This window comes from Dermacentor silvarum, chromosome 2, assembly GCF_013339745.2.
Source record: "Dermacentor silvarum isolate Dsil-2018 chromosome 2, BIME_Dsil_1.4, whole genome shotgun sequence".
NCBI lineage: Eukaryota > Metazoa > Arthropoda > Arachnida > Ixodida > Ixodidae > Dermacentor > Dermacentor silvarum.
The window spans coordinates 124843951-124858042 of NC_051155.1; the positions used below are offsets into that span (position 1 = coordinate 124843951).

Genomic DNA, 14092 nt, shown 5'->3' on the forward strand with positions numbered 1-14092 from the left:
TATAGGGCAGGTGATCGTGGCTGTATCGTGGGAAAGGCTGTTCCATTGTGCAGCTGTAGGGGGAAAGAAAGCAGAAAATGTAGCAGCATGGGCACGTGGTCTGGCAATATGAAGAGCACGGCTAGTGCGGTGAGAAATGCGAGTAGGTGGCACTATGTACCCTCTGTGGACAATGGTGCTGTAAAAAGACTTGTGAAACAGATATGGTGTGGAAATGCAGAAGCGAAGAGGAAGGGTTGATCAATGCGATTCAGCTTTGAGAGCTGTTACACTAACTTGATATGAATAAGAGGAATAAATGAACCTAAGCGTACGGTTCTGAACAGATTCGAGGGCGTTTCTGAGATATACGTGATGCGGATTCCATATGGCGGACACATGCTCTGGCTTCGATCTTACTCGTGTTTTGTAAGTCAGCAACTTTATGTGGTGAAGAGTGTGAAGAAAGTTGTGAGCATTTTATTGGCAAATAATATTCTGGCAGCTGTCACTCTGTTTCAGTGCCGTTGCGTTCAGCTGCTATGTGCCAACCATCTCGACGCATGCATCCTGCTAAAGCCCAGACAGTTTTTAGGCCGCACAAGTTGTTCAGTACGGCTTTTTATCCTTTACAGAGCCACTTGCTGTCTTCGCCAAAGAGATCGAAGCTGAGCTGAAAGTGACACGGCAGTGCTTAGTGCAGACAATGCTTGTGGCGACTTTCCCGTGCACCGAAGTGTTCACCGGTGACAGAGCAGCAGCCCCGTACACTTGGCAGGGTGCGGACAAGGCCACGAGTTGCACGTTTACGGCCCACACCGGACCGAGAGCGCTTCCCTGCCTTCTACTTACATGCACGTGCTGTACATATGGGACTCGTGTGGAAGGAGTGCCACAACAATCATCTGTACATATGTTCTTTGGACATCGTCATCAGTGTCGTCATGAACACCCCTGCCCCTCTCCATTTTTATGGTATTTTCTCGCCCCTCAAAGCCAAACAGATGGCCTTCATCCTGAAGCTTTGGTCTAGTGTCACGTGTTGTACATTACAAGTCTACAGTTCGTTTTTACTCCCAGCTTATGCAGTATGTACATGGCTAATTTGCCCCGTAGCATGTTGTACTTCTTTTTTTTTTTAACTGTAATTTGTTGGCCGGTCTTTTTTTTAATGATTATTATTTTATTATATTATGTTGTTGTTGTTGACCTCTGGTTATTGCCAAAAGTAAACAGTTGCGGAGCAGCATTTGGACGGATCGAATTGCTGTAGCATATACTATATGTATACTATATATATATACACCTGGTGCTCAGAGCTTCACATACTTGTTCTTTACACATTTCTATTTGTGCGATTTTTTTGAAGTGAAATTATATTTTTAAATGCATTTGCAAGATCCCATGCAGTGCACTTTGCAAGACTGACTGCAGTAGTCGCAACAGTCTGTTGGTCACATGGGCATAAATGGTGGAGATATGTTTTGTTGATCACGAAAGGTGGAAAGAGAGAGAAAAAGGTAATCTTGGCTTGTGTTTCACAGCAGTTTTTAATTATTGCACTATTTTAGTAACACGCAGAATTGAAGCAAAATGTGATTTGCAGTTTTAGCTCATGAGTGCAAGTTCTATTGCTTTGTGCTGGATCGTTGTGTTGTTCTGCCCCCGCTTTGTTGATGTGCGAAAAGAATAGAATAATGATATCTGCACACCATGCAAACTTACTTGAGAAATATTGTAATTAATTGTAATTAATTACTAAGCCATAGTGTGTACAGATTGTGGTCCCACGTGTAAATACTGACAGGTGTGTACATACGATGTACTATATAATGTAATTGTTAAGTTTGTGTCCTTCCCCATCATCTTCATTAGTGTACAGTGTATATATATATATATTGTAAGAAATGGATATTTTTAAGCCCTTGATTTGTACATGAAATTGTGATTCTACCTGGGCACATTGTTTTTTTTTTTTAGCATTAAACTCTGTGAACTTGAGATGCAGCTGAGAATGTCAGGCACCCATCTTAGCCAAGGTGTCTTTTTAGAAATACTCATCGCAGGTACGGATGATGCGATGGAGGGACACAGGGCCTATACTATTTTTTTTCTGGCACTGGAGAATCGAGTCTACTGATATCTCATGCTTGAGAAAAAAAATAATAAAGACGTGGCAATGTTGCTTCTGTCTGCTGCCTCATTTTACTAAACATAGACTCCGTGAGACCGGAATATTTGATAGCAAGCAATTTTTCTAAAGGCTCCGATGGATATTTGAGGATCATACCATGAAAACTACTTGCCAGCACAAGCCTTTAGCCATAAGTGGTGTGGTTTTACCCAGCTGCAATCTGCCTGTCTATTGCTAGGGAGATTAAACTTTGCCGAAGATTGCAATATTGCGATTGGCACTGTTAACATGTGACGAACGTGGTTGCAGTGAGCTTATTTCTATTTCACTGGTGTGATGCCTGTGTAACTGTAGTACAGTGTTACACAATGGAGTTGGTTGGTTGTTCCTCAATGTAATGGTGCAACCCACTCTCGGAGATTGGCCAAGAATTGGGTGGTAGGCGTTACCGTACAAAGTGAAATGGTAAAAAGGATGTGTGCTCAAGAAAGAGGTTTGGCGATACCTCCTTATGTTTCTTGTGTAATGAATTTGAAACGCATCGCGTTTCACTCCGTTGCTGTCAATTTTCCTCATTACAAGGAACAAAAGTTTTTACTTGGCCTTAATACAAATGTCTCCTTCCTGCTTTTGCCTTGGTGCATCCACTTTTGCTTACCGCCATCGGAATGTCTGCAGCACAGTGGTAAGGTTTATTGGAGCACTTCTTGTTGGGCTAGTAGGTGAAACATATCTACAGTGTAGACCGCTTATAACGTAAGTCGCTGGAGTCATGAATATCTGCACTAAAGGCGGTACCACACTATAACCAAAACAATGATTTTCAAGCCCTGCACGTACGCAAAACATGCAGACCAAGCAGCCGTGCGTATCCGAGAATCGAAGTGTGCGACTGGGAGTTTTGCTTCCGTGTAAATTTACGAGCGTTGAAAGTTTAATGTCCAAGTACTCGCGATCTTCGCATAAAGCAGACAAAGTAATAATTGAAAAAAAATGTCTCAGTTTCACCCGAAAGGCGAAGCATCAATTGCAATAGCAAATTAGTAGAGAACTATAAGGAGTAGGGATAGTAGTTTTATCGGCTGCATAAACTTGACACATTCGCTTACTAACTGAATTAACAAGCGTGGTGTCAACGCGCACAAGCAAACATGAATAGACTCTATGACCGCAGACAACCACTGTCAAAACACGGCCGCCGCAGCGAGCGAAGGTTCGTGCAGTCTATCGCTTCAACGGAAACTGAGCGGCGTAAGCACAGCGCATACAAAGGTCAGAGCCGTGTGGAGATCGCTTTCAAGATACGGTGCACGCGACAACACCGACAGCTGGCACAGGCGCAAACACATTTGTTGGCAGAGTAGATGCCGCCCCCGCCCCCTTCCTCCCTCTCATGCTGCCTTCCTGCTTTGCTCCTTTCGCATGGGAGATTGCGTCGTACAGTAGTACCCACCAGTTTCCCTTGCGCCCGGTTGCAAGATACGCATTTGGCGCTGCAGCGCAGCGTCGCCCCCCCTCCCTCCCATATATCCCATGGTCTTTCGCGCTATGGAAGTCGCGTTTGCTCTAGCTCCGCTGTGCGTTCACTCTCCGTGAAGGCACGCATCCCTCGCGCGCTTTCACTCGCACATACGGCATGCGGAGACGATTTTATCGCCCTTCGACTCATGCTCCTCCTCCGCATCATCCTCGTTGAACTCCTCTCCCATCGGTGGGCGCACCTCGTTGAGGAGCGTGCTCGCTACCGTCCTTGTCGGCGAGATTTTCCCGCGGAAGCCTCATTATAACCGTTATTTCGTCTCACGCGGCTGCACTGTAAGCGGTATGCGTATACAAGGAGTGCTATGGGAAAATTAACGGGAGTCTGAAAAGACCGTACTATATCCGGTCCTGCACTATAAGCGGTTACGTTATAAGTGGTCTATACTGTATTAGAAGGGGGTCGCAAATGAACAATTGTACACAGAGAAGTACAGAAAAGACGAGCACCAAGGTTCATCCTGGATCATCATCTATCTGCCTTTCTTGCAAATTTTGTCATTATATTTTCTATTTCGTTATTTCACGGCAAAGAGCAGTCTTCCTGAGGTACTTGGAATGATCGGTAGTGGCGTGGCTTCATGCAACCATCTTTCCACTGCAACCTCCTGGCCGCGCTGCCGCTGACACAATCAGTGATGCTGTGCATGATTGTGCTTATACCCACGTGATATAACGCAGCGAAGGCTCTGGCTCGTGTTGGCTTATCGGCAACGCGAGCTTGCTGCGAGCGCTACTAACCCTTCGGTCAAGCTTTCATACTGTCGGCGCGGCGCGGAGGCCGTTTGAAGACGGAACAGTGGAGGAGTCCTTTTTCTGCTCCTTTTTTCTTGTCCAACGGAACTCATAGCTTTCGCTGCACTGCCAGAGCTTGTGAGGTTGAGTATACGTGTGTTCCTAATTGCAGCAGTGCTCAACTAAATGTTTTATTGGCTTAGGAGTGGTGGAGTTGAAACTCCATGATTGCAAATTCGGGAACTCAGGATCGCACAGCTGTTGCCTACAAATAGAACCAGAAATACCTGCTTGTGCATGTGTCTTGCTAGTATTTCATGCTTGCAGTTTTTATCATGATTGTGCTACCACAAATTATATGTGGTAGTGCTACTGCCATAGCACACAGGTTCTTTAAACACAGAAGCTTATACCCATAGACAAGTGCATGCAGACAGACATTTAAAAAGACACGCTTGCCTCATTTGCCAGTGTTTGACATGAACTGACTTTATTAATCCCAAATAGAGCCTTATTTAACTACATGAAAGGTTTACTACTGAAATCCACCAGCCCTACTACTCATGCATGTTGTCCATTTCCCAAATACGTATCGCAAGGCACTTCTTATCATCAGAGTCATGGACAGGATAATCTGCATACAGGTCACCATTATGGAAAGAAGTGCTGCTTTCCATAAAGCATTCAGTATACGAGGTCTGTTAGAAAAGTATCCGACCTTATTTTTTTGTGTGTGAACACCTGATGGATATGAAACAAGCGCGCTTGCTTCATTCCCCTCCCGCCTGCCGATAGCGTCAGTCGCTGGGACGCAGCGTTTGAGTGAGGTAGTGCGTAGGGCTTTAGTCGATTTTTTCATTACAAGGAAAATGACGGAGCGACTGGAGCAGCACTACTGCATCAAATTTTGGCAGAAACTGGGTGACAGCCAAGTGGAAACCATTCGGAAGATTCAGACAGCTTTCGGGGACGATGCTATGAGCAGCACACAAATTAATGAGTGGTACAACCCGTTTAAAGACGGCCGCACATCGGTGGAGAGCGAAGCCACGCTCCGGTCGGCCATCAACATGCCGAAATGACCAGGTCATTGCTGAAGTGAACACTGTGGTGATGTGGGACCGTCGTGTGACTATCCGAGAAATTGCGGAAGAGGTGGGCATCAGCACTTTTTCTGCACATTCCATTATGACCGAAAATTTGGCCATGAAGAGAGTTGCGGCGAAATTCGTTCTGAAGCTGCTCACGGTGGAGCAAAAGCAACTTCGTGTTGAAGTCTCACAGGACATGCTTTATTTTACAAACAGTGACCTCGACTTCATGACCACCATAATAACTGGTGACGAGTCTTGGGTGTACGGGTACGACCCGGAAACCAAATCCCAGTCGTCACAGTGGAAGCATTCCACGTCACCAAGACCAAAGAAGGCCCGGCAAGTGCGCAGCAACGTCAAAGTGATGCCTGACTGCTTTCTTTGACTCCCGCGGTGTGGTACACCACGAGTACGCACCACAGGGTCAAACAATCACCAAAGAGTACTACAAGGATGTCCTCTGTCACCTATGTGATGCCGTGCTGAGCAAGAGACCGGAGTTCTGGTCAACAGGAAATTGGCGCATCCATCACGTCAATGCTCTTACACATTCTTCGCACTTGATTCAGCCTTTTTTGGCGAAAAACCAGACTCCTGTAGTTCAACAGGCTCCTTACTCTCCTGATATGGCCCCCTGTGATTTCTGGCTGTTTCCCAAAATCAAGAGGCCATTGAAAAGAGCACGATTTCAGACAAGAGAGGACATTAGGGCTGCAACGACAGCTGAGCTAAACTCCATTCCGAAAGAGGCCTTCTCGGAATGCTTCCAACAATGGCAGCACCGCTGGGAGAAGTGTGTGGAGTCCCAAGGAGACTACTTTGAGGGTTATTAGGTTTCCAGCGCTCCAGTTATGCCAGTTTTTTTTTTTCTTTGGCCAAAGGTCGGATACTTTTCCAACAGACCACTTAGTGTATTTGTGCATAGCAGAATCATATCACCTTTGCCTACCCCAAAACCCGCCAGCTTTGCGCTTGTGGTCTAATCAAAGCAATGGGTACACTCGCGACCAAAGTTTGTAGACCCACAGCATTAGAAAAAAAGTCTCATTTCTTCTAGCGCAGCTGCGCAACGTTGGATGGCTTCAATGCATTGCATTGGTCGATCACGTGCACGTAGGCTGTACCACTTAATTTCAGCCAGCATGCACAGGCTGCTAAGCAAAAAAAGAAAAAAAAATTCATTCGCGGCACCGTTGGTCTCCAAACTTTGTTCACCGGTGCACCTGGAAGGTGCTGCACATTATAGCAAGTGTGCACAAAACAGGGACAGTGACAGTAATACAGTTAAACTGCACTAAAGCCGCATTTTTTATTCTGTAGAAACCACAAAGCGCTGGCAGCTTAATGTTCTGGTGCGACTGTCACCGACGTGTGGCATGCAGAATGCAATAAAATGTGTGTGACTCGGCCTGCACATGAACATCCTTATGCAATGGTTTAGACGAGGCATAATGTATGTGCTGTTCATGTTTGTGATGCCTGTCATCTGGAATCCAGTCAGGATAACCAAACTGGTGCTGAATGAAGTTTGTCATGTCGTTCAGCAGAAAAAATTTTACAGGACAGAAACGTGCAAGTGCACTCAGCTCCATGTATTCAGAAAGCAGTTTGCTAATGCGTGGGAGTGGGTCATGAAAAGAGGTGTTGGCGAATTGTGGTAGTGAATCTATTATTACTTATTAGTGAAGCTGGCCAGCCAGCAATGAAGCTTTTATGAATGGAAAGCTTCATGAATTGAGCCTTTGTGCTCTAAGTGAGTGGGACATTACTTTCTGTCGCAACAATGTAGATCATGCCAAACGTAGCCCTTTTGTCATAAATTGTCTTTATTTAACGTTCATTGTCAGTGCAGATGGGATGTATCATTTAATAGAGTGATGTGCGAAGGTAAAGAGTGAGCAATTGTCTTCATTGATGGTACTCTGCCTAAAAACAACCTTGATTGGATCCTCTGTGACTTCACGTTGTAGCTGTACAAGGTGTGTGCAGGCCACATACATGAAGATGTAGAGGGTGACGACACTTCGCTGCTCGGTCTGGGCAGGCAGGCAGGTCGATGATGGGGATGGTGCACTCCTGGCCACATCTTGGTGCTCTCGACAAGAGTGGGCAAGGTTTGAATGTAAGTTGCTAACTTGCCCAGTGTCGCAGCAACGTCAGGGCTGTGAGAAGCAGCACGTACGGCGAGAAAATTGCCGACAGAACTCCAGCACAGTACATGCCTGCAAACGAGACAAGACAGCACAGCAATGACATCCACAGTCCTCCATACTTCACAATGTGACATAGGTAGGCGGACAGATGGGTGGATGGATAGAAAAATGTACGCCACCATTTTTTTTATTCAGGCAGCAACAGGTGTTGTGTTGCTTTGAGCGGACATGCATCTGACCTATGTTTTCGTCATGCCTCTGGCAAGATCTGTTATCACCTTTCTCTACCAATCTTCCAACTTGCTCTTATATATGTTGTGCCTAACAACCTTTCTGTGGTTGCTTTTAAGTTACCATATCTTTTGGGATTTCTGGGCCTGCCTCGTTTACTATTTGGGATTCAAGGGCATTGCATTTTTTAAAGATATGGTCACTGGTTTCTCTGGCTTAAGTGCAGCTGTGGCAAATATCTATATTGTCAAGCTTTTGCCTGTAACACTTTGTCCTCAAGCACAGAGCGCTAACCTCAAAAGTAAAGCACTCAACTTATTGGCGTTGTTGATACAAGTTCATGTTGAAAACTGACTCGAAGGAGGATGACCAGACAACAGGACAAATGCCAGAGCACTCTCCTTGGAATTTAAAAACTTGTTTTTTATTGTCTTTAGCTGTCTTGTTAAGATCGATAGTTGGGTACAAGTTTAGAAGGCAGCGGCATTTGCCCTTCAAAGTCGGATGCACACGAGCCTTTACGAATGGGCGCGCACTCTACACTGACGTCATGAGCCGGACGGCCGGTGACCACACCGACTAAGAACATTGCAGCCCGCGCTTCGAGCTGGGCCGAGTCGCGTCAGCGGGACTATTTCTTTAGTCGCAGAGGCAATTGGTTTCTGTGTTTCGGTCAACTGGGCGCCTCTCCCGTCTTCTTAAGTTGTACCTGACTATAGCGTCTCTTTGACTTCCATTTTACATCTCCTGTAGGTCTTCTTAAAATACCTTGTCTTCTAGGTTGGACATGGCTGGTCGCTACGAGAGATAATTTCTAAAGACAATTTCAGCTTCAGCCAATGAAAATTGCTGCATTAAAAGTACTGGTTTCATTTCCTCTGTAATCTGAGTGGAACAACAAATAGCTGAGGTACTTATGCAACTACGAGTATGTATACCCTATCCGGAGAATCTCCAGTACCTGAAAAGAACTCTAGCACATTTTACAAACAGCCTAAAAAGTTGACTACAGTGGAATCTCGATGATACGAATCTCAAGGGGTCACAAAAATATTCGTATTAGCCGAAATTCGTATCATCGAAACACAATTAAAACTAGCTAAATTATGGCGGGATGAGAGCATCAGATCGCGAAAATCGCGAGAAAGATTTATTTTTGAAAACCACGCGTTTCGGTATCTGCAACGCCTAATCTACGCTGTATCAAAATGGTTTGGCTGAAAACGCGCTAAAAGTGGCCGAAAAAGATTTATTCGTCAGTGTGCAGGGTGAGAAAACAGCTTTAAATCGCGCAAAATCACCGCAATTCACGGAGACATATCTCGTATTTCCTGCCACCGAGCGCCGCCATCTTGGTATCGTTCGAAAGCTTAAAGTTTCGCCGTTCCGCTTCTCAATTCGTCCGTCGTCGCCATCTCGTAACAAATGCGCAAACTCAAAAGAAGCGCGTGTCTGCGATAGGTAGTCACACGGACCCTCCGATGAAAGCGGCCTCCGATTGGCTGCCGTGCTGAAAGGCGTCTCTGCATTGGTTGCTTCTGTGGCAGGGGCAAGATGGCAACCGCAGTTGTCTGCTTCGTAAACCACGCCGGCGTCTTCACTTGACACGCAGAATTCGGATTACCGAGAGCTCCTAGGTTAGTGATGGATCGTCGCTCGTTGGATATAAAATTTTGGACGAAGCACGTCTTCGGAATATGGAAGCGCAAGCCTCCTACGGCAAGAAAAATGCGGCGATTAGCGGGAGAAGCGGAGGAGCACCCGACTGAACGTGCCGCGCTACTCGCACCGTGGATTACGTGCCGCGCTATCTTGCACCGTGTGACTCCGGCAGCGAAACCGACAATCGCCCTGTGCCATCGGCACCGATAACGCAGTCGACGGATGACGCGCCAACGGAGGCTCCTGCGCCTCGGCATACGGCCGCGCGAATCAGCCGAGATCGTATCTCGGTAGACAGCTCGCTGCGACTAGGCAAAATGGCGCAAACACAAAGAACACGACCCGAAGCACAGCAGCCACTCCGTGCGATGGGCGGCCGCCGAAAAGGAGGAAAAGCACGAAAGCAAGAAAAGCGCCACCGCTTCAAATTCTTCGCGCCCAGTCGCTGCCTCCGCGCTGTCCGGCGCCGCGTCCGCACCTCCGCACCAAAAGAGAAAGGGAGAAAGCACTGTTCTCCTTCTCGGCCGTCGGTGGGGCGGCGTTTATTCGTATCAACCGACGCGGGTCGAAAATCGATTCGTAACAACCGTACTCTAGCCCGTTGCAAAGTAATGGGGCTTGGCCGGGACCACAGAAAAATTTGTATCATCCGGAAATTCGTATTAGCCGTGATCGTATCATCGAGATTCCACTGTATTTTCTCTCTCAAATAAACTGTCCAAGACACAAATGTAAAGATGTAACATGTAACAAACTAGCTTGCTATGCACGGTGTCATGTGCAGCTTTTTTTCTCAACCCTCTGGGGACTTCTTTCAAATATTTCTAAAGTATGGAAATGTGGAGCATATAATGCCCCAACAATGCATTCACTTGTTCTAGTGTGTCTAACCAAGTCTACTTGGTGTATGAAGTTCTGCAAGGTGCAATACAGGTTATTGTACCCAGTATTGTAACATGCTGTTCTTATTCTATAGCTTCCTGTTGTGCACATGGGATGTAGTTTCACTGGAGCTAGTCATGTGACACACTGGTGTTATGAAAGGTCAACCTTTGAACCAACATGCCAACGTTAACGAAATTCAGCACGAGGCATTCTCTTCGTGTCGTTAGAACATGTAGTAAATTTTATTGACCTATCACAAATACAAAAAAAGTTATGCATGTCTCACTGAGTAAATAAGTTTGTCATCGTAGAAAAACTAACATTTAAAAAATAAGAAAGATAAAAATTTTTTTCAATAAATATGTTCTGGATGCCCCATGTTGCAGGATAGAACCAGCTACTTGCAATTTTATGCCTTCTTCAGTAGAAACCGCATCCCTTCAAAACTAAGCATTTTGTAGTTGTTGTTGTTGCAGTGATCCAGAAATATATCCTTTTTTATACAGGCAATTTAAAAATTCAAGGTGTTCGTAGTCTTGTCCCTCATAAATTTTCTGCCTAGAAACAATATTAAAACAGTTTTCACCTTTGCAGTTTCAAAATTTCATAAAAGGCGAATTGGCCAAAAAGTACAAAGTGAGAAAAATCTATTCGAAAATCTCAAAACATGCCAAAATGCATGCAACTGCCAGGTAAAAAAGCTTACTTTCCTCTCTTCTATTGTGCAAATAATTAACCGAACTTGGCAAGGAGCTTCTTTATGTGCTTAGAAATCCAAAACACAAAATTGGAAAATGTATATTTCTGACGAAAATTCTTATTTTAGCCCCGAAAAGGAAAGAGGGAAAAAGCGCACTAGAAATCAACTTTGCAATGGGAAGTTACCGATCTTTAGATTGCACAATGCAGAACACACCTATCTCCCCTGTCACAGGCAACATAACTGTGCAGTGGTATTGCTTGCTACGAAAAAATGCTTTATGCTCCCATCAATGCAGCGCCGAATTTAGAAGAGGTAAAGTTGAAGCTTAGGTGGTTGTACATGTTGACTGAAATGTGCTACTCTAACGACAAAGGGCACCCAGAACAACCTGTGGCTCGATGCTTTTTTTTTTTTAGCCTACGTTCTGTCACTCTAGTAGTGAATTTCAGTCAACATAACCAATGATGACTTCGTTGCAAAGCAGCGCAGTTTTGTGGCAAGGCAGTGACTTGGCATGGTTGATTAAAAAGGTTGAACTAGCGCGAAACACATGAGACGGAAAGAAAGACGTGGACAACACGAGCACTAACTTACAACTGAAATTACAAGCAAGCCCGCCGCGCCCCCCCCCCCCCCCCCCCCCCGCCGTACCGTTGCGCATGCGCAAAAAACAACCACCATCACTCAAATTTTGACGGTGGATGCTGATAAAACACGAGCGTAAAATGACACAAGATATAACAAAGAAGAAGGTTAGCATGTAAGTTAGTGCTCATGTTGTCCATAACGTTCTTTCCTTCCGACGTGTTTCGCACTAGTTTAGCCATTTTAATTTACCAGCTGGCCCAAACATCTACCCTTTTGGTACGGTTGGATTGCCAAAATGCAAAAAGGAACAACAATATGGGACACATGTGCAGACATGCAGGAGAAGAACATGGGCAGAACACATGTTTGCCTTAGTTTTTCCTTCCTACTGTCTTATTTTCCTTCCTACTGTCTTATTTTTGTTGTGTAACACTTATGCACAAGAGATAAAATGCAGAAACTCATCTGACATTACCAATTTGGCTATAGAAAGAAGCCTTTAATACAGTCGAATCACGTTAATTCAAGCTTCCGGTTTATTCGAACTGACGCTGCGGTCCCGTCAAAGTTTTGTGTATTCCAATCGGCGAAAACGCTCGGTAATTCGAACGTGAAAGCATTTGCGACGGTTAATTCAAACATACTGTGCACTGACAATGCTCTCAGCAGCGCGCCACATCACATGGTCGACATTGCTTGCACATCGCCATAGAGCAAAAGCTTGGGCGAGACCCCTCAATGCCGCGCAGAAAAAAAAAAGAGAACCGCGATGGAAATTTCACTCTCTTAAATGGCAAGGTCGCCGGTTCTGCGTAGCACCGGAACACGCGTGTACGTGCTGACGTCTCGGGCAACGCTGCGGCTGCAGCGCAGAGGGCAGCAATGGCGGAGGCCCAGTTCGGCCAACGAAACTGCCCATGCCGGCCAACGCTCGCTTCAACGGCAGAAAACAAAACTTCAGGGAGCGGGCTAAGCTGGCGCCGGCATGGCGGTGGTCGCGCACGAAGACAGTCGAAGGTGAGGGAGCTACGAGGGAGTTGAGAGGGAGGGCCAGGGGAGCCACCGAAGCCACTGCCACTGAAGCAACGGGGTTTCCGAGGCTCACTTTATTGAGGCCAAATCCTCTTCCCTGCCGCCCTCCTCCCTCAGCTTTGACGGTCCCCGCGCGCGCTCGTCGCCGTGCGGCGTCGCCCGCTCCCTGAAGTTTCGTTTTCTGCTGTTATCGGGAAGCGAGCATTAGCCGACGTGGGCAGTTTCGTGCCCCTCGCTCACTATGTGCTTGCGTGCCACGATATTTCACGACTCGCACCATTCGTATGTTCTGCTATGGTGCACGAATACTTCAAACTTAAGTCCTTCTTTTAATTTGAACTTCTTTCAATTCGAACAAATTTTCGGGCCCCTTCGAGTTCGAATTATCGAGATTCGACTGTAAATATCTTCAATGAACGCTTATTTCATCCATAAAAGAAAGTTTACCAGTGCTGATTTTAAATTGGTGATTTGGCCCATATGCGGGATTTTTTATTTAACTTATGTCAAGTCTTAAAAAATGCAGATGTATGGTATGTGAATGCAGACAGTTCAGTGTTGTTCACTGTACTCTTGAGCAACTCGAATCATTTCTTGTGATGAGCACAGTTGAATAATCATTAAAATAATTATCTATTTTTCTATGGCCTTCAGGTGCTGCAAGGTTGTAAAGCAGGCGCAAAGACGTTTCTGTCACCAGTCGGAGTGCGACATGAGTAAACACACACACTATGTGACCGTGCGTGGAAGAGAGCAACAAGTCAACCAGGCTGCCTCTCTGTTTCCATTCTAGACATCCAAAAACCACAACGGTGCCAGTGACCAACTCACCTTCGTGTTCAACTTCAAATTTGATTTGCTGGGGGTTCCTGCAAAAACCTGCGCAAGGAATCAGAAAAATCATTATAAGGAAACATGGTGAGTGGCAGAGCGACAATTGGTAGCAGATCTCACTGCTTGTGGTTTCATTTTTGGCCAATTAAGTCGCTCCTTTTTCATGCACTTTGTACTGCCAACATTCAGTTAGAGACATATGACAATGCAATGATGGATTAACTGAATGCACAGGGGCATTTGCTAATCAATAGCAACTCTTGACGCCATGGGTCTACAGTACCAGGGTAGCTTCAAAAACTTATACTATACCAGCAATGTTGCATTGTAGACAGAAGATAGTTCTCTGTGTTAATGTACCAGTTTACAGCCACTGGCTGGGCCTCTCATCATTCATTATGTTTTCATAATCGTGAAAATTAAATTACTGGGTTTTATTACTGGGTTTTATGTGCCCGAACCACCATATGTTTATCAGGCACACCGTAGTGGAGGGCTGCGGATTAATTTTGACCACCTGGGG

The 14092-nt window shown here is 45.6% G+C and overlaps 2 protein-coding genes across 2 annotated transcripts in view; one reads left to right on the forward strand and one right to left on the reverse strand.

Moving 5' to 3' along the window:
* Positions 1-2163, forward strand: part of LOC119440359 (mucin-4-like) — an 86260-nt gene extending 84097 nt beyond the window's left edge. Inside the window, 1 exon segment of the mRNA XM_049662880.1 lies at positions 615-2163. Within this exon segment, the coding sequence (XP_049518837.1) occupies positions 615-656 (42 nt within the window). The 3' untranslated portion in view covers positions 657-2163.
* Positions 2164-7288: 5125 nt separating this feature from the next.
* The window catches only part of LOC119441739 (uncharacterized), an 81368-nt gene continuing 74564 nt past the window's right edge, over positions 7289-14092 (reverse strand). The window contains exons 18-19 of the mRNA XM_037706350.2: positions 13567-13614; positions 7289-7703 (exon numbers count right to left, since the gene is read on the reverse strand). Coding sequence (XP_037562278.1) covers positions 7612-7703; positions 13567-13614 — 140 coding nt within the window. The 3' untranslated portion in view covers positions 7289-7611. The remainder of the gene's footprint in view (positions 7704-13566; positions 13615-14092) is intronic.